Below are 23513 nucleotides of genomic sequence, written 5' to 3' on the forward strand. Positions count from 1 at the left end.
AAACTTTCCTTCCTCTGTTTTGGGATTTTTTATTGAAATCACGAGTCATGGCTGTTGGGCAAGATTACTAGATGGTGGGTGGGTGTTGGTGTAGCTGAGAGGCGGACATGCTACAACAGTCACACAGTGACTGCACTGTGCTGGCTCTTGACCACCGAAGTCATGGGAGACCGCCACCTGCTCTTCCTTTCTCCAGTCTCCCCCTCCCCCAGTCAGTGGGGGGATCAGAGATCCTGCAGCATTCTGTGTTGGGGGTTTCGTCATTTGTTGTTGTGGTTGTAATTTTAGCCTCTAGGTATAGCAATGATTGCTTCATGCTGTACATGGTTGCTTTGTGTTTCTCTCACTTCTATTGAAGAGTTCAACACATACAACACATGGGGTATACTATGAACTTCGATTAGTGGGTTAGCGAGTTATGTTGCGCTCAAAGCCTTGGTTAACTGTGACACGAAAGTCGCTCTCTTTTAGCGTTGATGTATCAATATGGTGATTTATGCTGCCAACCAAATCTGGTTGGGAGGAGGTTATCAGCTAAGACTTTGGGGTTAGATTGGCTACTTAAAGCTAAGTGCCGTTTCCTAGCCCCTCATTTGACAATGGCGTCACCACTTTTGGGTGTTCTGTTGGACCCCGGAGCCCGTATTGTACAGGGGTCTCTCCGGAGACAGAGGGTCTTTTGGGACAGATCTGATCCCTTGGCATTGCCTGAGAATATACTTTATGAGAGAAAGGTTCTCATCAGAGGGAATTCGCTATTTGATCGTCCTTGTTGGACCTGATGTAGGCAATGCTACACAAAGAAACTGTGCACTTACTGTCCCAAAAAAATAGGGTGTGACATTCTATTCGCAGGATGTCACATCCTATTTTGTGTTTTTTTCGAACTTGAACCTATGTTCTCAAGGCCGTGCTGGCGCCACATCTAGATGGGGGTAAAAGGCATGATGAGGTTTGAACCCCGATCGCTGGCCTTCGGGTCTTATACTAAACCAATACGCTCCCGCCGCTACATCTTAGCAGTTGAAATTATATGCTATACATTTCTTACATAGGGTGTATTTAAATGAATTCCCTAAATTATAGGATAAAGCAGGTTGGACGTTGCTTTTGCATTTTGAAATCATCATCACCCTATTTGGATTAATGGCAAACAATTCTTTTTTTTTTTTTTGTGATACATTTTTTATTGTATTTTATATTTCATACAAGAAACAGTTACACATATACACAAGTAAGAAAACATAACACATAAGTAAGACAACCCCCCCCCCCCCCCCCCCCCAAGCCCACCCACCCCCAGGTCTTGCCTCCCACAAAGACAGAATCAATAATTTGAGAAGCTCAGCCAATTTGTTAAATAGGCCTAATACTAACATGTGAAATAAATAAAGAAACAAAAAGAAAAGGAAAAGGATGAAAAAGCAGTGAGTAAGGCGTAGATACAGTAAGCCATGACTACCCTCCCAACATACTGTTAATAAAGGTGGACCATAAGTTAATATTTCTAGTTTGGGCACCATGCATGCTGGCCACAGATCTCTCTAATTTAGCCAGATCTATGACTGTGTTCACCCAATGTTGGTAGGACAGGTCATGAGGAGCTTTCCATCTCTGTGCTACAAGCTTTTTAGCAGCAGTAAGGCCTACCAGAAACCAGCGTTGGTGCATCAGAGAAAGATCTAGACCCGTAAAATCACTCAGCAATAAGATAGTTGGGGAGCAGGGGATGGTACGCCCAAGTACTATAGACATCCTATTGGATACCATACTCCAAAAGTCGCTCACCCCAGGGCACTCCCAGACCATGTGAACAAAGGTACCTGTAGTACCTAAAGAGCATAGCTGGCAGTTAGGAGATGGATTTAATTTCATCAAGAATAATTTATGAGGAGTGCAGTAGAGTCTGTGTATGAAATTGTAGTGAATCATCTGATGGTTGGGATTACGCTAAAATAGGTCAAGCTTTGACCAGACTATGGACCAATTGATTGTAGAAGGTGCAATTGAGAGATCATGGCTCCAGCGACTATCCACTTGCAAAGGTTTTTCTGCATGTTTGGACATAAATGTGTATAGAGCAGAGACCAAGCCTTTGGTAGATGAACTATCACATATTTTATGAATTGGACGAGGCACCATGTTTTCACCCCAGGGGACTCCGTATGCCCGTAAGGCGCTGCGGAGTTGTAGGTAGAAGAAAAAAGAGGTGCCGGGTAAGTTGTAATGCGATTTCAAGTCCTGAAAAGATCTGAGCGCATTATCTGACATAATGTCGGAAAGGGTATTAATCCCTTTATCCCTCCACTGAGGGAAGGACATCGGGTGACCACCCAAGCAAAGGGCGAAATTATTAAATAAAGGAAGGTGAGGATGGAATTTAAAGTGAGTGCTAGAGTGTGATTCCACAGTTCTCCATATGGCAACAAGATGTGAGATTAAAGAGCCAAATTTGGATTTACACATTTTGAGAGGGATGTTTGAGTAAATAACATCCTGAAGCCTATGTGGTATTACTAGATGTTCCTCTAATGAACGCCAGGCTACCTGAGCCTCTGGATCTAACCAGGTATGAAGAGAACGAAGGGTTGAGGACCAAAAATAAAACTGGAAATTTGGAAGTCCAAGGCCACCAGAGGGTTTGTGCCTCTGCAAAATGGACATTTTAATCCGTGGGCGTTTCCCTTTCCAGACATACCTGGAAACAAATGTATGCAGTTTATCCCAGTGACCAGCTGGGGGAGCTAAGGGAAGCATTGAACTACAGAAGTTGACTCGCGGTAGGATGTTCATCTTTACGATAGAAGCTCTTGCTCGAAATGAATTAGGAATGGACGACCAACGCTCCAAATCGGATTCCACCTGCCTGAGAGTCGAGTTATAATTAACCGAGACTGTAGTTTGTATCGAAGGAAAAATCGATAGACCTAGGTATTTAAACTTGTCAACTACTGGAATAATGTTTGGTAAGGAAGCATGCCTCATAGTGTCGTTTAGAGGAAGGAGAGCTGACTTAGACCAGTTTATTTTGTAGCCAGAGATACTCCCGAATTTATCAAATATAGACAAAATATGTGGGGTAGATTTAATTGCATCACCAAGATAAAGCAAAATATCATCACAATAAAGGGAGATGAAATGATCTGTTCCATGGACAATAACAGGAGTATGGGTTGACTGACGCACCGTCTGGGCCAGAGGTTCCAAAGATAAAATGAATAAAAGTGGAGAAAGAACGCAGCCTTGTCTAGAGCTGCGGCCCACTGGAAACAACGAAGAACAGATATTGCCAGTCATTACCATGGCTGAAGGGGAGGCGTAGAGCGTTTTAATCATGTTAATGAAATGGATACCAAATCCCATATGCTGAAGGACAGCCCATAAATAGTGCCATTCAAGGCGATCAAAAGCTTTTTCTGCGTCCAGAGATAATACAGCACAGGGAGTTTGGACCTCAGCTGAAGCTTCGACAATGTGCAAAAGTCTGCGAACATTATCAGAGGATAAACGAGATTTTACGAAGCCAGTTTGGTCAGGGTGAATGAGCTTATTCATAAGGGGCTCAAGCCTTAGTGCAAGCACTTTAGCAAAAAGTTTAACGTCAGCATTCAAGAGCGATAAAGGACGATAACTTGCACATTCGTTTGGGTCTTTCCCTTTTTTATGGAGTAAGGTGATTGTAGCGGTGTTAACATCCCTTGAAAAGGAACCACTTGAAATGGCATGATTGATCATGTTCAGCAATAGAGGGCCAAGTTGAGACCAACACTGTAAATATAGTTCTGGAGGAATTCCGTCAAAACCCGCCGATTTGCCTTTATTAAGACTGCGTAAAGCACTCTCCAATTCGAGTAGGGTAAATGGTTTGTCCAGAGACGTAGCCTCATGGGGCAGCAATTTAGTAAGATTTAAATTCTTGAAAAATAAATCAAATTTAGAAGAGTCATGAGGAACTTCAGAACTATACAAGTTGGAATAAAAGGAGCGGAATGTCTCATTAATTAATTTGGGGTCCGTTACTAGAGCGCCAGCTGGTGTTTTAATGGCGGGTATGTGCGCAAAGTTTTCACTGGCACGAAGGCTTAAGGCAAGTGACCGGCTGGGGCGGGCCCCCTCAAAGTAATGGTGCTGGCGCGTACGATGGATAAGGAATTCAGCGTGCTGTCGGGATAGGGAATTCAGCTCCTCTTTTATTTTATTACGTTGGGTAATTGAGTCAGGAGTTACGTTGTTGTACATAGCACCTTCAACTTGCCCGAGATCACCCTCCAGCTCAAGAATCCTGCGTTGACACGTTTTGTTTAAATTAGAGGAAAACGATATGCAGTTACTTCTAATATAGCCTTTTACAGAATCCCATAGGATACGAGTGTCCTCTACTGAATGCACGTTAAAAGATATGAATTCTGCTAGGCCAGTTTCAAGTTGCACCAAAAAGCTCTCATTGCGCAGCAAAGAGGTATTAAAGCGCCAGCGTGGGGCGCGGTCACGAGATACGGAAAGGTTAGCCCTACAGATGACAGCCTTGTGATCTGAGAAGGCCAGGGGGAGCATGTCCGTGCTTACCTTTTCGAGGAGATCCTTCGATACAAAAATGAAGTCTATTCTGGAAAATGAATGATGTCTTGCGGAAGAAAACGAGAAGTCTTCTTTATTGTGATTGGTAACGCGCCATATATCTATTACTGAAAATTCCTGAGCCCATTCCTCAATGCAACCAACGCTGATCTCTGATCACTGCCCTCTACTACAGCCGTCCTGTCCACAGAGTGGTCCCAAACCGCATTAAAGTCTGCCCCAATAAATAATTGGTAATCAGACAGGTCATGCATGATATTGGACAGACGTACATAGAAATCAGGATCAAAGCTGCGTAAATAGATAAAAATGCAATTTTCTTGTTTTCTATGATGGTTTTCATAAAAGTGATTCTACCATCTGAGTCGCACCCAACACCTAAATTGGTGACCTGAAAGTTACGGCGGACCACAATTACTACGCCTTTTGTTTTATTGAGGGCTGAAGCATTTGTCTTTACAACGTAATGTTTATTTTGTAGCTTACAATTCTGTTTTTGACAGTTATTTTTTAGACATTATGCAGAATCTTTTCACTTACGTATTTAAATGATCAGCTATTTTTTGCCATAACCCCTCCCTATCCTTATTATATCTATTATTTGATTCTTGAACTCCTCATAGGAGTTCATTATGACTATCTGTTCCTCTTGAGGGAAATATTCTGCCCTTGATCTATCTATTTTGTTAAGGTGAGTAAAATGCGATAAACGCAGTTTTTACGGGAACGTGCATTGAAACTAAAGCAGAAAACCTGTTTTGACAAATCTACTCGTAAGTGAGCTTCGTGGTATCATTTAACTCTGATTCCGAGTTTCGTATTTGTAGATCAAGGTTATCCCAAGGAAGCCTGGGTATGTTCAGCGCGCTTCATAGTACTGTATACCCCACAGATGCATTGTGACAGCTCTAAAACGTTCACGTCTAGCATTAAGATCACTCTGTACCATGCATTGCCAAGGGGTCAATTGATAATATGAAGCATGTTCTTCTTTTCACCTCGCTATAGTTCGCTTGGGTTTCCTGAACAAACTCGTAATCTGTGCTCTCTCATAATAGAGACATCTCCCGCCAATAGATCCCAAGAAGACCTGCTTCTGTCTCTCCCACCCCCAACGGAGAGTTCAGTTCCACTGGGGTTAAGTTGAAACGAAGCGTGGGTCATTTCTACAACAGGCAGGCACATGCATAATGCAGTCTAGCTCTGCACCTAGAGGCTGGATCCACACCAGAAGAGGAGCAGGGGGCTGAACCCCGCGGCCATGTTTAAAGATTCTAAATACCCCATAAGGGGGTGGACTATTATCAAGATGATTTTGAGCTTTGCGAGCCTGCTGTTCAATGGTGTCTTTAACACAGTAAGTGTTTATATTTGTTTTGATCCCTGAGATCTTTGTTTATATGGATGCTTGTTTGTGTGTCTGTGTGTGTGTGTGCGTGCGTGCGTGCGTGCGTGCGTGCGTGCGTGCGTGCGTGCGTGTGTGACTAAGCTAACTGTCCCTTAGTTCTCCAGTGCTTGCTTTTATATAAACACTTAGCACGTTGCCGGTTTTCTGGATAGCCTCATGCCTCGTCAAACCATTAAGAAGGAACTTCAATCAGTGTAGCTTTTAACATCGGACAGGACAGTGCAGTACAGATCATATTGATGTGACATAATCCAAATCCTAATCACCACTCATCTGTCTATTACTGTATGAAAGGCTTCTGGCCGCGAGCTAAGCCCCTAACTGTTGGGACACATACAGAGACCTCTGGGAGGATAGCGCAGACAGAGAGAGGAATTGCTCTTTATTTCTTTTGCGCTTTCTTTCAATTCAAAATAGCTTAATTGGCCTGAAAAATAAATATTTACACTGTCATAGATGTTTAAAAGTGAATTAGTACAATAGAAAATAAACAAGGTTATAGGGAGTGAGCTAATCAAACTATATTCCGACATTGGGAGACAGAGATAGTCTTGAATCGTTTCTGTTGATTGTTATCACTGTTGGAAAAAAAAAAATAGTGAGAATACATTGGAGAAATGGAAGGTTCAGAAGGTAAGATGTCAGAAAAGGTGTGTAAAGAAAGAAAGTGACAACGAGAACCAGAACCGTAGTAAGACACATCAGATAAAGCACCAAAGAGTGGGGGATGACAGAGGCAGAGCCACTAAGAATCCAAAATAGCCAGATAAATGTATGTTAGGAAAAGAGAGCTGAAGGGAATGAGTGAGTCGTTACCTCTGCGTTTAGGAACAGCGCTATGATGCCTGGTCCAATCTGTAGAAACATTTATTTGTTCAGAATCTCTTCCGAACCAAATCCTCATTCTTTAGCTTTTTTGTCTCTCCTTTATGTATTTGAGGAATAAACAAGAATATACAAATAATTGCTATAATATAATCTCAAAGTTTGGGAAGGATGCAGCTTCACCTAGGATATAATGTTCTAGATTCCCAAAGTGTGGTACTACGTGCACCCCCAGGGGGACGTGAGCTGCCACCAGGGGGTCCGCGAGATGAAAAATGTAATGGCGGTCTGGTGTGTTATTACACAATTACAGTGCTGTTTTTTTAAGTGGGATTTTTCCATGCAATAAAAAAACATGAACAGTAAACATGTCCATTGTAATCAGTTTTATTTTAAATCAAAAAACTATAATTTATTAGTTTTTGATAGAAACGTAGAAGAAGACAGCTGCTGTCTTCTACTCACTATTGTCTCCTTCTAAGCACTGCAGGCTAGGCTACATGCGCGCCAACTCGTTTCATTCATTCCTTATATATTATCTATAATATGCTTCATTGGCTGAAATCAGGGAAACTGTCAAAGTCGGACATCTTATGATAAAGTTGTTAGCCACGAAGGAGGAGAGGGGCCAAGAGAGAGTCAGGATTTGCAGGGAACAGAGACGGAGAGAATAGAGAAAGAAAATGAGCGAAAGTCAGACGTGGTTAGGACGTAGAAGGGGGTGCGCAGGGAAATACGTTTGCGAACCGCTGTTCTGGAGCTATGTGTTGAATGATCTTTGCTGCCCCCAGTGGACGGAGGGGGCACTGCAAATCTTATCCCTTTGCTCCCGTATAATTTTGTATTAGAGGAGCAATTAAAACTGATTCATGGAGTTACAAATGACCTAAATAAGTCAGCTAATTGTACGTAATTGCCCTTTCAACCTTTTATCTCTGCCGTTAAAGGAAGTGATCTGAAAGTTATTAATTCACAGGGCCCTTAACCCTTAAATACTCAAATGTTTATGTTCTGAGAGGAAATTTCTGCCTCCCAGATTAACCAAGTGAGCCAAATATCATCTCTTCTCTCTCTCTCAGCGTAGTCATGGTCTTTCTATACTTCCTTCACAATGATCCAATCTGTTTAGGTGGGGCTCAAATGGTATCAGATCTGAAGGATTAGTTAACGCTGACACACACCCCTAGCTTGACATTTAACTTTGAATGGTGTGTGTGTGTGTGTGTGTGTGTGTGTGTGTGTGTGTGTGTGTGTGTGTGTGTGTGTGTGTGTGTGTGTTCATATATAATTCATATATAATTTGGACTCACACACCATGCACACACAGCTACTCTGTATGTGTATATGTGTTGTTCTGCATGTGTATTTAAATAATTTGTCAATGGGGACGTCTTTCGTTATGTTCCATTGCGTTTTAATTGTTTCCTTGACACACAGCAGATCCATCAGAGTGACATTTGAGTCAGCTGTGGAATGGTGCTCACATCAATAATGTGATTAATACTGTGACTATACGCCTGACCGCCCTCTCTGAGCCGCCTGCTGTTAAACCTGCTTCCGCCTACTACACTTTGTGGTTATTTAGTCTTTAGCATACGCTTGCTTCCAACATGTCTTATACTGAGTCATTCATGAGCAAGCTTATGTGTTGTTGTTTAGGGTTATGGTTATTTTAGGGTTGTTGTTAAGGGTTGTATTCATGTTCATGTTTAAAACCCAGAAGCTTTGGGTGTCAAACAACCAAACCACTCCTTAGCCATCCTGCCCCTTTTCTTTAAAACTGCTGCTTTCTTTCATGTTTGCTTGCTTGTTCACCATTCTTTGTTTGTTTGTTGTTAGTTTCTTAGGAAGGAAGGTAGAAAGGATGGAAGTAAACCTTCCATTCTTCCTTCTTTCCGTAAATCTTTACTTTTGTCTTTCTGTTCTGTGGTTGGTGGCTGTATGTAGGGCTACTCTTATCTTTCGAAGACTTATGTTTTTTTTGATAAAAACAGCAAAAAAAACAACAACATTGAACACATTTTGTTGTATACTACAGCCCTAGTAGTTTACCGTCTAATTATTGAAATAGTTTACAGAATCAATATACACTAGTTATTAACTACATTAATTTTTAACTACCTAGAATTGAGCCATGGCTTTGTTCTTGTGTTCATTCTGAAAAAAACAAATGAAGCTTGTGTTAGCACCCCATAGAATCATAAAGCCAATGTGAGGACTAGTGTTATCTAGTGTGCTAGTAAGGGAGCTGTGGTTAGTTTTGATGCGAGTGCTGATGCTAATCTCCAGAGGTGGCAGAGTGTGGTAAATGATGTCACCAAACACAGGAAGTGATGTAAGCGACCTATCCCTCCATCTACGGCTGTCATCACCCCTCTGGCCAACCCCATTACAGTGGCACTGAGGGATACACCCACCCACACACACACACACACACACACACACACACACACACACACACACACACACACACACACACACACACACACACACACACACACACCATTGGAGAGCAGGGAGGTAGTAGTGTTTTATGGCAGAGATCAGATGGAAAGGGCAAAGGACACAATTAATTTGGCATCAACAGACATTAAAAACACGCATACAGGCACACACACACATGGACAACCCACCCGCAGTCTAGTGGAGGTGGTAGACCAGGGGGTTGAGTTGCAGTGGTGAGGAAGACTGCGGGTTAGAGAGAGAGACAGAGACTGAGTGAGAGGGAGAGAGAGATTAATAGAGAGCCATGCTGAGGAGACTGGTGTGCAAGAAAATCTGCGCTAGTAAGACTATTTTCATCTCTGTGTGTCTCTGCCTCCCCCTTTCCCTTCCTCCGACTTTTTCATTTCTGCCTTGCTTCCATCTCACTCACGGTCTGTTTCCCTTTGTCTCACTGTCTGTGCCCATGCCTTTATTTCTGTCTCTTGGCCTGCGTCTAATATCTGTATTTTCTTATGTTAGTGACACTGGGATGTCAGTAGGTGTGTGTGTGTGTGTGTGTGTGTGTGTGTGTGTGTGTGTGTGTGTGTGTGTGTGTGTGTGTGTGTGTGTGTGTGTGTGTGCGTGTGTGTGCGCTTGTCTATGGTTATGCCTGTGCATTCGTTTGTGTTTGCAGACGTCGAACTGTGCAAGCCTTTAATTTATTACATGTTCTCGTTGATTTACCTTTTGTAACTTAATACAACGGCTTACTTTGTGCCTGTCTGTCTCTCATTTTTCTTGCTAGGCAACAGCTGCCTGTCTGTCTGTCTGGCTGTGTGTTAATAAAGTAATGGTGAAAGGCATCCGAGTATACAGGTGTTCCTTACTGTCCCAGGCGGGCTTTGCTATACAAAATACACAAAAGGGCTTTTTCCATCCAGGAAAGCCCCTTTATGTGCCCTGGCGTTGTGTCCATAAACCCTTGCATGGCTGGGGAGAGGGACGGGAGCAAGCGTGTCCACCCAGATTAGAGTCACATGGAAGGGATTGGGGAGAGAGGGATCAGGCATGCTCCATGACTAGTGGTGAAGCCATATCAATAGCTCAAGAGGTCAGACCACTGCACCAAGGGGACTAAGTGACCCCCCTCCCCCACACACACACACACACACACACATGTATGTGGATTATTTACAGTGTGAGGATGAAGGAGAGTGTTGAGGTTGAACTGAATGATGGAGACCTTTTCCATAAGCACTCTGGGACAAGTTTGCAGGAGAACCAAGGAGACACAGACGTTTTCACAATTGTCCTCCGTCTTTTCTCCGCATTTGTATATCAGGAGGTGTGACCATGAGGGTCATTCACACTTATTCACACTTCATGCCCGATATGCATCGGTGTCGCTCAGACATCAGTAGAATCAATAGGGGTTTAGGGGGGCAGACTTGCAAGGGGCGGGATATGACGTAGGGTGGAGGTTCCCGAGAGGCGGGATAAGGACGGCCAATGTCACTCTAGTCAGAATGGGCAAAACTCATTGCGATGCATCATATATTCTGTTACATCAACAACATCCACATCGATCGATGAAAGATTTGAGCATGAGTTAGAGACAACAAAAAGAAGAAACAACAAAGAATTGCCTCGCGAACGACTGCGTTACCAGAGAGAGAGTGTATTTTTTGCTTAATTTCACATATAACAAACACTGGGGCAAATGTAGTTGACTTCTGTGTTTAACTGAGAAACAGGGATTGGAAGGCCGGGACCCTATAATGTTCAGCTAACTGTTGTACATAATAATAATAAAAAAAATCTATATACGCGTGCAGCTGTGAACTCATGTATTGTAATTTATTGTAGGATGTGTACTTTTAAGGTTACGATAAGACCTATCATTAAGCGATCACCACGAATGACTATGAAAAGCAGTGCCAAGATATAAATATTTTTTATCCATTCAGCGAACAAAAGGCAACAGGCTGATTATCTTTTAGGGTGCCACACAATAACATGCAAATGCAGACCGAAACGTCATCAACAAGCCGACTCAAATGGTGTGAAATGCCGACTTTCTACTCCTCATTCACATATAAGGGAATTAACATTACTGCCGGCTAAAATACTTCCTCAGGGGTATTATTTCTTTAGGATGTTTCAGGATATCAATGTCAGGATATGTCTTTCACATATACGCCCCGTCGGGAGAATAGCGGGAGAAGAGCAGGACTTACATGTATGTGTGAAAGCAGTGAAAGTGTTTTTTTCTTGTTTAGCGCTTTGTATGTCAGTTTGGCGCACAAAGCGCTACATGCATAAAGTTTGATTGATTGATGAACAGCCCTTTCATCATTTGTAGAAACGGATGGTTTTCAAGGAATTTGGAAATCTGTCTCATGTACACAGGCCACATGTCTATCATCCACCTGCCACCACCTGTGCGTCATTATTGGCCAGCAGCTTGCTAACTCCCGCCCCCAACTACTGTTCTTGTTCTTGTTCTTCTCTTGTGTTTCCAGATAAGAACTTTGAGGATGAGGACTCGGTTGACGGGGGTCGCTCCACCTCGTCCTCCTCATCCAAGCCCTCGAGTGCCCGGAGGACCGTGGTCAGCGTGGTCAGGAGGCCCAGTGCCGCCTCTGCTAGCAAGATCACAAGTGAGCGGCTAGACAGCACTCTTGTATCGGCTCCCGCAGGCCGGATGACAACATTGCAACCAGAAATCGAAATGAATATTTAGACTACATTTGTTGTTCTTAATTATTTGTGTGGGTGACACATGTTTGGTTTTGTGTGTGTGCGTGTGTGTGTGTGTGTGTTCCCCAGGTAAAGAGGCAGCTGCGGGAGCTGTAGATGAAGAAGACTTTGTCAAAGCCTTTGAGGATGCTCCCTCTGTCCAGGTGCACATTATTCCCATAAGACAATAGCCAGACTGCTAGTGCTACAGGCTACGAGACAATGATAGCCACACCGTTATAGGCTACGAGGAAATGATACCCACACTAAACTGGCTGAGGGACAATGATACCCACACTGCTGAGGGATAATGATACCCACACTGCTACTGGCTGAGGGACAATGATACCCACACTGCTATTGGTTAATGGGCAATTATACCTATTACCTATTGATAGATACATAGATATATAAACTTCCATGGCTAAAATTTGGTCCGTTAATATCCCCAATTCAACCCCTGACAATTATTTCCCACTTCCTTCCTGCCTTCCTTGAAAAACCTGGACATGTTCTTGATTGATGTTAATTAAAAGGACCACAATGGAAAAAAGCCTTTGGGCTTTGTGTTTTTTTAATTCTTTTGAACACTTGTTAATTGTTGTTCAATAAAGTTTTCAATCAATCAAAACCTTGCCCTACAGATCTACTCCAACAGAGAGATGGAGGATCAAATGTCAAAGATCAGAGAAGTTTTGTCTGATGAAAAGCACGACTGGGAGCATAGGGTGGTTGCGGTAAGATATACCCGCACCCACACACATGTACAAAAATACACACACGTTAATGCACCAACACATTGATATACACACAGAACACACACACATTAACAAATGTATATACACGCACACACGCACCCACACACGCGTATATACACAAACACACACGCACAACCAAACACATGTATATACACACATACACGCACACACACATGTATACCCACTCACACGGAACAACACACACATATATACAAAAACATACCCACACGCACGTTCACCCACGAACATGTATGTAAACAAACCAACTCTCCCGCACATACACAAGGGTATATTGTGGTAACCCGGTTCTATCAGCCCGCCTCCGATCAATGAACAAGAGTCTCTGATGCTCAAACTGCCAACAAGGCACGTTTATTAAGTCCAAAAAACAGAAAAAAGGGGAATCACCCGTCAATGCAAACTATAACTAAAAAGAGTCTGGGCTCCGTGAGCCACTGGGGATGCTGTGGTCGTATCTCACGCGCTGTCCCGGTATCCAGATGAGGAGGTCCTTCCTTGTAGTCCTGTGGTCTTCTCTAGACCGGGTACTGGGGCCAAGGTCCATCCAGGTAGGGAATCTCAGTCCGCTCTCGGCTCCTACACGGGTCACATACCTCCTGCCTTTAGACTACGTCTCAGCTTCTCTTATATAGCACTCACCTTGGTCTGATTGGCCTGGTACACAGGTGTCTCCCGTTGGCGTTGAGTGGGACCGTGCCAATGCGACCCTTGGCGCCCTCTGGGGGAAAAGGGTGGTAGAATGCTAGTATTACCTGCCCTCTGGGCTTCCAGGGCCGCCGTGTCGGGGCCGGGTTGCCACAATATATTCATACACACAGACCTGCACACATACACACACGCACACAAGGAGCTCTTTTCTAAACAGTGCTCCCCCACATTGCCCGACCTTACACTCTTCAATAAGCTACTGTCTAGACCATAAAGTGGTGTATCTCTCCTTGCCTCCTACTGAAGGTTAAGAAGGTGCGCTCCCTCATGATGGGCGGGGCGGCGGAGTACGAGGGCTTCCCCCAGCAGCTGCGTCTCATGGAAGCCCCTCTGAAGCTGTCCGCCAAAGACCTGCGCTCCCAGGTGGTCCGAGAGGCCTGTATCACTCTGGGGTAAGGCCTGCTTGCCCTGTCTGGGTGTTTTTGTGTGTGCTTTTTGGTTGAGGACTTGAAGAGCCCATTTAAAGGTTCCATGGCATGCTACTTTATAGATGCTTTAATATAGATATTAGTGGGCCCCTAACACAGTATTTCAAGACGTTCCCAAAATTCAGCCATGGTGCAGAATTACAGTCACTACGAGCCAGTCGCACATTGAGCTTTCCCCAAACTCGCCATTTCGGTGTCTGTAGCTTTAATGCAAATGAGGAGGAGAGAGGCGGGTCAAGGGGGAGGGTGGGGGTGTGGCCCTGAGCAGCTTGCGGCCACGGAACAATGCACTGTTTACAGTGGATGTATCCTTTAGCCGTGGTCTGCAAATATTCGGGAGTCCTGGAGCTCTTTGTCTAAATAATATCATATTATACATCGATATCTATATCATATATATTATCACGGCCAAAAGCTGTGTGCGCCTCCAGAAGATATTATGGATCTCAAAGCACTTAGGCACCACCGCCTCCTGCAGCGGGCAGCGGGCAACACCGAGGAGGTGGTCCCTCGGCACCGGACAGCGGGGCTCGCCGGCAACAATCCCTTTCTCCTCCATGTCTTGGTTCATGTACTTCAGGGAGTCAAAGCCAAAGTTCCTTTCCCCCAATACCTTTTCAACCATGGCTGAGTAGCCCCCACTGCAAGTGTCGTTGTGGAAATACCAGAGACGAGAGTCTGATGTGTTATGCGCCATAACACCAACAGCAGAACGGTTATCCAAATAAAGAATAGTAAGCCTACAACACTTGCGTTACCGTCCTGGAGCTCTATATCTAAATAATATCATATAGCCTAACATGGCCTACATATCATATTATACATTATCACGGCCAAAAGCTTTGTGCGCCTCCAGACGATATTATGAATCACAAACGACTGCGTTGGGTTTTCCGACGTCTCTGGTTCTTCCATTTCCACATCAATCTGAAGTAGACTGAACCACTTGCTGCCCGCTGCCGGGCGGTGGTGTTCCGCGGCGGTGGTGCCTCACGGCAACGGGTGGCAGGCAGCGGGGCTCCACGATGGCTACAGATAACCCCCACTACAGTCTCGTTGTGGAAATACGAGAGACGTCAGAGAACCAACGTGTTATGCGCCATGACACCAACAACAGAATGGTAATCCAAATAACAAAGAACTGTACAACACTTGCTGTATTGGTCTGGGTGGATCTGATCAGCAATCCCACTATCCAGTTCAGCTAAACTAATTGATAATGAATAACTTCAAGAAGCATGATGCCGATTAGGAAGGTTTACTCAAATTCAAAGAGTGAAACTGAAACACAAACATAAATATATATCAAGTGCACGAAAGTTGGAGCTTTGTTGTATCTCTCTACAGGCAATGAACAGTTATGGAAAACATAGCTGGTGCCATATAAACATAGCTGGTGCCTTATTGGTACAAATCGATGATCCAATAACCAAAATAATGCTGCTGAAGCGTAGCTAAGGACCCAACAAGCTGCAGCACTTACAAACCTTGCGATCATACAGCTAGCAAGACTAGGATGGTGGAAGATGTGATTTCTATAGTGTTAATGTAACTCAGTAGTCAGCGGAATCACTTTCGGAATAGCCACTTCCAGTCCGACCGGAAGTACTAACAAATAAAGACAGCTTGATAAAATAAAGCCTCTGCATAAAAACAGCGACGAATAGGGTCCAGAACACTTGCATTGCAGTGTCTGTAATCCCACACACTCACACACACACACACACACACACACACACACACACACACACACACACACGCGTGGCGCTCGCAAGGTCGTAGCTCATTGTGTCATTGGCGGGCCAAATTCTATGGGCGGGCAAAACAGAGAAAGGGGAGGTAGCTTGGCCCCTTATGACAACATATGGGGCCAGATTCCAAATCAGCGTACTTGAGCTTACATTTTTGGAAAGGCGAGCAGGATACCTACTGCTCGTTTTACACCGAATGTAAGTTTTAGCCACTGGGGGACCATAGGCAGGCTAGGGGAACTAATATTAATGTTAGAAAACCTCATAAAGTGAGATTTTCATGCCATGGGACCTTTAACATACAAGGACTTTGTGGGTGATGCAAGTGTGTGAGTGTGTTCCTCTGCGTGTATGTGTTTGTGTGTGTGTGTTGGGTATACTGGGTTGGGTATATTGGGTATACTTGCGAGGATTTTAAAGGCCATTTAACATATGAGGACATGGTGGATGATACGTGTGTGTGTGTGTGTGTGTGTGTGTGTGTGTGTGTGTGTGTGTGTGTGTGTGTGTGTGCCTTTGCTTGTGTGTGTGTGTGTGGCTTGTGTGTGTGTGTGTGTGTGTGTGTGTGTGTGTGTGTGTGTGTGCGGTTTTATCAAACTTATTAGGGCATACCCTTAAAAGCCCACCTTACATGTGAGGACGCATGTGTGTACGTAGGGTGGGTGTTTAAAGGTTCAAGTGGGATGTTATTTACATTGCTCTATCTGTTAGCATGCTTGTTGGCTTCTAAAAGTGCCACTATTTTAGATTTATGATGATGAGATTGGGAGTCAAGTTAGAAATTAGCTCCAAATTTGTATCAACTCGTACTGTTCCAAACATACATGAACACATTATACATTAAGCAAGTTGAGCATTTGACCACTCTCGCCTCCATTGACTTTAGTTAATGAGCAGAGCTGTGAGGATGATGAACTAGAACCCAGATGCATTAGTTCTCCCTCTCAGTCGGCCAATGCATGGATGAATGAATGGATGGATGTATGCAGTTATAATTTCTCTCTTTTTCTTTACTCTTCCTCTCTACTTGCGTCTCCTCTTTCCCCCCCCTCTTTTAACCTCCTTTACCAACTGTTGCTTCCTTTTCCTTAATTTCCCATAACAAACCGATTTTCTCTCATTCTTTAGCATCCTTTTAACACACAAGTCTTTCCTATTGTTTAACAAAAACAACCTAAATTAACTTACTCCCGTGTGCTTCCCATCTCTCCAGGTACCTGTCAACGTTGCTAGGCAACAAGTTTGACCACTGTGCGGAGAGCATCATGCCCACACTCCTCAACCTGGTGCCCAACAGCGCCAAGATCATGGCCACGTCCGGGGTGGCCGCCATCCGCATCATCCTCAGGGTACACCCTCATGGTTCACTCCGTCACACCCCGGGGACACACTCATGGTTCAGTCCGTCTCACCCCGGGGGTACACCATCAGGGTTCAGTCTGTCTCACCCCGGGGGTTCACACTCAGGGTTTAGTCTTTCTCACCCTGGGGGTACACACTAGGGGTGTAATGGTACACAAAAGTCACAATTCGGTACGTACCTCGGTTTTTAAGTCACGGTACGGTGCGTTCGGATTACTCAGTTTATTCAATCAATTCATAGTAACGCACTGCATTTTTCGTACAGTAACGGTAACGGCGATATAACGACGGAAATAGTAATTCGTTAGATTACCCCGTTACTGAAAAAATAACGGCGTTATCTAACGCCGTTCTTTTAAACTGCGTTATTACCAACACTGCCGACAACCTAAGAACCCAGACACTGCAGTCATGTGATGGCTGAATACGAGGGAGGCATCTGATTGGCTACAGAGAGTTCCTTGTTGAAGAAAATGCATTTGTGAATCAAGCCACGTCAGGAGTCTCAAAAATCCACATATAAATCCACACCAGTTCACACACAAATTCAAGTTCACAAATGAAAAGCGTCTTGTAAATTCAAGTGTTACCATTTGTATATAAATGTAACAACATCTAAATACATTTTTGATAAAAATTGCAAATATTTATATTACATTGAGACATTTGTGTGTGGATCAGAAATGCGTTTGTGAAACTTATATTTGTTTATGGATTTATTTTACTTTTATACATACCGATATCCATTTTTGTGTGCATTGAAATGTAATGTAAATTGAAATTAGTGCTGTCAGTTTAACGCAAACCAATTTTAACGGCGTTCATTTTTTTAGCACTCTTTTGGCTTGGCAAACTGAGTTTTTTCACCTGCTGTCTGGCAACAACTAGTCATGTTAGAAAATCTACAACACCATACCGGATCTAGCTACACCGGACACAAAATAACAAGCATGCCGCACGAACAGACAAAATCGACCTGGTTGCGACGTTGACAGTTTGTGAGTGTTGCGGCTGTTGAGTGAGTGAGAGGTTGCGGGCGCAAAGCTCAGGCTGCCGGACGGCACTGCAAGGAACTTTTATCAGCGCAATATTATTATCCCACAGTAATCAGCCCTACAGCCCCGAAACGTTAACGGCCCACCGGGAATTCTCCAGACTCTCCCGATTACCACTCCGCCACCGTATGTATGTGTGTGTGTGTGGGCGTTATTCGATAGCCTGGTAATGTGTATAGGCCTACGTACGGCAGGAATATTCAAACTGGTTTAAATAATAAATCTTATAGTATTTCCCATTCCCAAGAGTTTTGCTCGAAAGTTCAGTGATTTAAACAAATAAAAGCCTGGGCTATTGAAGTTTTACAGTAAGCCTACAACTGTCATGCACCTACCCGTTGTCAAGGGGACCGGGTTGAATTCACTGCGGGTCTCACTCCTTATATCCATCTTACCAAATATATTTTATTACTGTCCTTCTCAGCACTCTCTGAACTCACTAAAAGGCTAGCAGCACGAAATTAAGGGATATTTAGAATAGAAAAAAATATGTGATTAATCGCAATTAAATATTTAATCGCTCGACAGCACTAATATAAATCACAAAATACATTTGTGAATCCTTCTCTGTGCATTCATTACTAATGAGACTGTTCTGATCCCATATTTTAAAGAGAAAATCTCACATCCCAAAGTTCTTTGAAAAAAATACAATTTGATGCTTTTTTTATATCATCTTGTCCATGTGTTGCTATCATAAAAAGTTGCTATCATTGATAACTGATAAGAAACTGTATGTACACGTTGCCAGGTACTTTTTTGTTGGAGTGTGCAAAATATCATTCATCATCATGACATGCCATAACTATTAAACCATTATTGATTTCTACCATTAGAAGTCTTCTAGTAGACCCCAACATATTCCATAATGCTAGGGGAGTATTATACCATTTAAGATCTATCCCAGCGATGGAGAGAGAGAACTGGCGAAGTGATCGCATGTTATGTCTTCTTCCTTTTCCAGCACACACACTACGCACGGCTCATCCTCATCATCACCAGTAACTGCACATCCAAATCTGTGGCTGTCCGAAGGTAAGCTGTGCCGAGTGACCCCTGACCCTTCTGTCGGTGTACATCTCATTAGAGATGTAGATTGAGTGCCGTGCCCGTTGAGAGCAAAGTTCAAATGTAGCCTCTGGTGTTATTCCCCCACCAGACGCTGTTATGAGTTCCTGGAGCTCATGTTGCTGGAGTGGCCCACCAACACAATGGAGAGGTGAGCTGAACACATACTCATTCCCACAAACCATGTGTATGGATGGCCATCTATAGCCGTTTTCACACATGTCCTATGCATTTTTCGCCGCATTTGTATATCAGGAGGTTCGACCCGGAGGGTTGTTCACACTTGTTGCTTTATAGGGTGAATCACTAAAGTCTGATGTCGTTCCGACATCAGTAGAATCAACGGGGGGTTTAGGGGGCGGCATTGCAATGGACGGGATATGACGTTGGGTCTAAGTTCGCAAGAGACAAGTGCAGCCACTGTCACTCTAGTTTCTTTTGGTTTGACCGGAGAAAGAGAGTGTATTTTTTGCTTAATTTCAAGTATAACAAACACTGGGGCAAATATAGTTGATTGCTGTGTTTTACTGAAAAAACAGGGAGTGGAAGGCCGGGACCCTATAATGTTCAGCTAACTGTAAACAATAATAAATAAATAAACATTTTCTGTACCCGTGCAGCTGTGAACTAATGTATTGTAATTTATTGTATGATGTGTACATTAAGGGTTATGCTAAGACCTATCTTTTACCGTTCACCACGAATGACTCTGTAAAGCAGTGCCAAGATTTCAATATTTTTTAGCCATTCAGCGAACAAAAGGCAATAGGCTGATTATTATCAGGGTGCCACTGACTCAATGACATGCAAATGAAGACTGCAGACCGAAGCTTAATCAACACGCCCACTCAAATGGTGTGAAATTGGTTATTATTTTAAATACAGATTTTCTACTCCTCATTCACATATAAGGTAATTAACATTTCCTACAAAGTCAAAGTCATGTTTATTACATCCATGACAATGGAAATTACATTGCTTATACCCACCGTCATGCCCACATAAAAAAGAACCTCATGCATGCATAAAGGGCAATTGCAACCATATTTTAAATATTTCCTTCTCTATTACTCACAACATAGGTTTAAAAACTATGAATTTATCCCATTTCAGAACACTGCTTTCTGTAACTAATTTAAACATATTCGCACTGGGAGGAAATGCCCAAAACCGAATAAAGTGCATTTTTATAATTAGGCCCTGAAGTAGCCTAATTATATATTGATATACTGTATATATATATAATTTTTTTTAAGTGTGCCAATGATTATGCTGCCCCGTGCCAGTGGTGGCACGCATGCCTAGGGTTGCCGACCCCTGGGCTAGATGGTATAAACAGGCATCTGCGCCTATAGTTACAGGAACTGATTTAATAAATTAACTATGGGCCCTATTTTAACAGTCTGAAACGCAAGTGAGAAGCGCCAAACACAAGTAGCTTTGTGGGTGGTTCTATGGCGATGTTGCTATTTTACCGGTGGATGTCTCTTGCGCCCGATGCAAATCTAAAAAGGGTTGCCCTGAAGTAGCCTAATTACCCGTAGGTGTGGTTTGAGCGTAACGTGCAATAAACCAATGAGAGTGCCATTTCCCATCCCCTTTAAGAGCCATTAGCGCATTTGAATCTGACGAGTTGATATTTTGACAGTAAGTTTGTAGTCTCCGATGAGACTGATGCATGACCACATGAATTTTAAACTTCAAATGGCTCAGTTTATGGCCAAATAATATGGCCTAATTCACACATTGAAGCATTTTCCTTCATCAACTTCAGAAATACTCTCCCCTGGAGTCCTCAAATAAATTTCGGCAAATAAAACTTTATATAACACACATATGATGTGCGGTAACTGTTGTTCTATTTAATGATAGACGCAGTACATTAACAAACATCGTTTCTTACCAGTATTGCATGCATTACCGTTATCGACTTGTGCTCCTAATATGCATGTGTCCCCCCGTTAATATACATTGCCATGGTCTGTATTTTGCGTTACGTGTTTAGTTTGCGTTGTGGGATCCCGCTCTCCCGTGGGTCAGAATCCCGGAATAAATCACTTGGTCTCGTATAGGGTAAGCCGCACTCGGCATTTAATTGTTCACAAAACAGAATAACGCATGCATACGACTTTTAGGGTCTCCGTGAGCCTCTAAATGGCGCGCTGGTTCGGCTGTGCTCTCCAGGTCGCTGTCGCTCGTCTTCTGCCCCCGGATGCCGCATGCCGGCTCCTTATATGGTGGCTTCCGGGTCTCGTCCGGGCCCTAAGGGAGGCTCTTTGTCGCCGGCTAGTGGATGGCGGTGGTATATGCCATCCAGCACGAACCCTCGGACCCGTCCGGGCCGAGGTTTGAGGGGCGGGATGCCACACTCCCCCACCGTTTGCTCAGGCCTCCGGTAGCCGGGGAATCCACCCAGGCAAGCGTCCCGTCGTGACAGGGCGTCGGCGTTGGCGTGCTCTCGGCCCGGTCGGTGGTCCACCTTGAATCTAAAGTCCTGCAGGGCCAGGAACCATCGTGTCACTCGGGCATTCGTGTTCTTGGCGCCTGCCATCCACTTTAGTGGCGCGTGGTCGGTGACCAGAGTGAACTCCCGCCCTAGGAGGTAGTACCTCAGCTTGTCGAGGCTCCACTTGATGGCGAGGGCCTCTTTTTCTACTGTCGAGTAGTTTCGCTCGTTCGGCAGTAGTTTCCGGCTGATGTACATTGGGTGCTCCTCTCCTGCCCGGACCTGGGACAGGACACCCCCCAACCCGACCTCAGAGGCGTCCGTGTGCACTAACAGAGGGGAAGCAAAGTCAGGGGTTATGAGTAATGGCTCCGCGCATAAAGCTTTGCGGAGCGTCCCAAAGGCCTGGTCAGCAGCCTCGGACCAGGTGATCCGATCCGGCAGGGCCTTCCGGGTCAGGTCGTTCAGGGGGCTGGCCAGCGTGGCGAACCCGGGTATAAATCGCTGGTAGTATCCCACCAGCCCTAGAAACGACTTCACCTGTTTCTTGGTGCGGGGTTCGGGCCAGTCCCTGATGGCGGCCACCTTACTCTCCTGGGGTCGGATGGTCCCCCGTCCCACCTGGTACCCCAGGTACGCCGTCTCCTCCTGTCCGAGCCTGCACTTGGCCGGGTTGGCCGTGAGGCCCGCCTTCCGCAGCTCCCCTAGCACCGCCCTCAGCTGGCGGAGGTGGACATCCCAGCTGTGGCTATATATAATGATGTCATCTATGTAGGCCGCCGCGTAGTCCCGGTGGGGCCTCAGGATCTGGTCCATCATGCGTTGGAAGGTGGCCGGCGCTCCATGTACTCCAAAGGGGAGGAAGGTGTACTGGTAGAGCCCCCCTGGAGTTGAGAACGCCGTTTTCTCCCGGGCCGCCCGGGTCAACGGTACCTGCCAATATCCCTTGGTTAGGTCCAAGGTCGAAAGATACCGGGCTGGACCCAGGCGTTCGACCAACTCGTCCACCCGGGGCATGGGGTAGGCGTCGAACTCGGACGCCTCATTCAGCCTCCGGAAGTCGTTGCAGAACCGGTGAGATCCATCTGGCTTTGGTACGAGGACCACCGGGCTGGACCAGGCACTGCGCGACTCTTCGATGACGCCGAGCTGTAGCATTCGGCGGACTTCGGCCTGGATGGCCTCTCCCGGGCCTCCGGTATCCTGTAGGGTGGAACTCTCACCTTCACCCCCGGCGCCGTCCGGATGTCATGATGGGCGACTGTGGTCCTCCCCGGAAGCTCGGAAAACACGTCCCGGTGCTGCATGACAAGGTCGTCCAGGTCTCGCTTTTGGGCTGGGCTGAGGTCCTCACCCATCGGAACCTCCGAGATCTCCTGTCGGGCCGCCAGCGCCAGGGGGGCGGGGTCAGGGGGTTCCCTTCCCCCTCGCCACTGTTTCAATATGTTAATATGATAGAGCTGGGTGGGCTTCCGCCTCCCCGGTTGTCTAACCCGGTAGTTCACTTCTCCCACCCGTTCAACCACCTCATAAGGTCCCTGCCACTTGGCCAGGAATTTGCATTCAGCTGTGGGGACCAGGACCAGGACCAACTCTCCAGGATGGAGGGTACGCAGCTGGGCTCCCCGGTTGTAGACCCTCGCTTGGACCTGCTGGGCTTGCCGGAGGTGTTCTCGGACGATGGGCCACACTCGGGCCATGCGGTCCCTCACCTACGTGGTCCAGGGTGGTGCGGTGGGGTGACGGCTGGCTCTCCCATGCTTCCTTGGCGATGTCCAAGATGCCGCGGGGCCTCCGTCCGTACAGCAGCTCAAACGGTGAAAATCCGGTGGATGCCTGGGGCACCTCCCGGACTGCGAAAAGCACATGGGGTAATAACTGGTCCCAGTTCTTACCATCTATAGCCATGGCCTTCTTCAGCATTTGTTTTAATGTCCGGTTA

General features: G+C 45.1%; 1 protein-coding gene across 1 annotated transcript in view; it reads left to right on the top strand.

Moving 5' to 3' along the window:
* The window catches only part of clasp1a (cytoplasmic linker associated protein 1a), a 219670-nt gene that overhangs the window by 74198 nt on the left and 121959 nt on the right, over positions 1-23513 (top strand). The window contains exons 12-15 of the mRNA XM_060076665.1: positions 13708-13853; positions 16854-16989; positions 19022-19092; positions 19217-19276. Of these exons, the coding sequence (XP_059932648.1) occupies positions 13708-13853; positions 16854-16989; positions 19022-19092; positions 19217-19276 (413 nt within the window). The remainder of the gene's footprint in view (positions 1-13707; positions 13854-16853; positions 16990-19021; positions 19093-19216; positions 19277-23513) is intronic.

Source organism: Gadus macrocephalus, chromosome 17 (assembly GCF_031168955.1).
Source record: "Gadus macrocephalus chromosome 17, ASM3116895v1".
NCBI classification, from domain to species: Eukaryota; Metazoa; Chordata; class Actinopteri; order Gadiformes; family Gadidae; genus Gadus; species Gadus macrocephalus.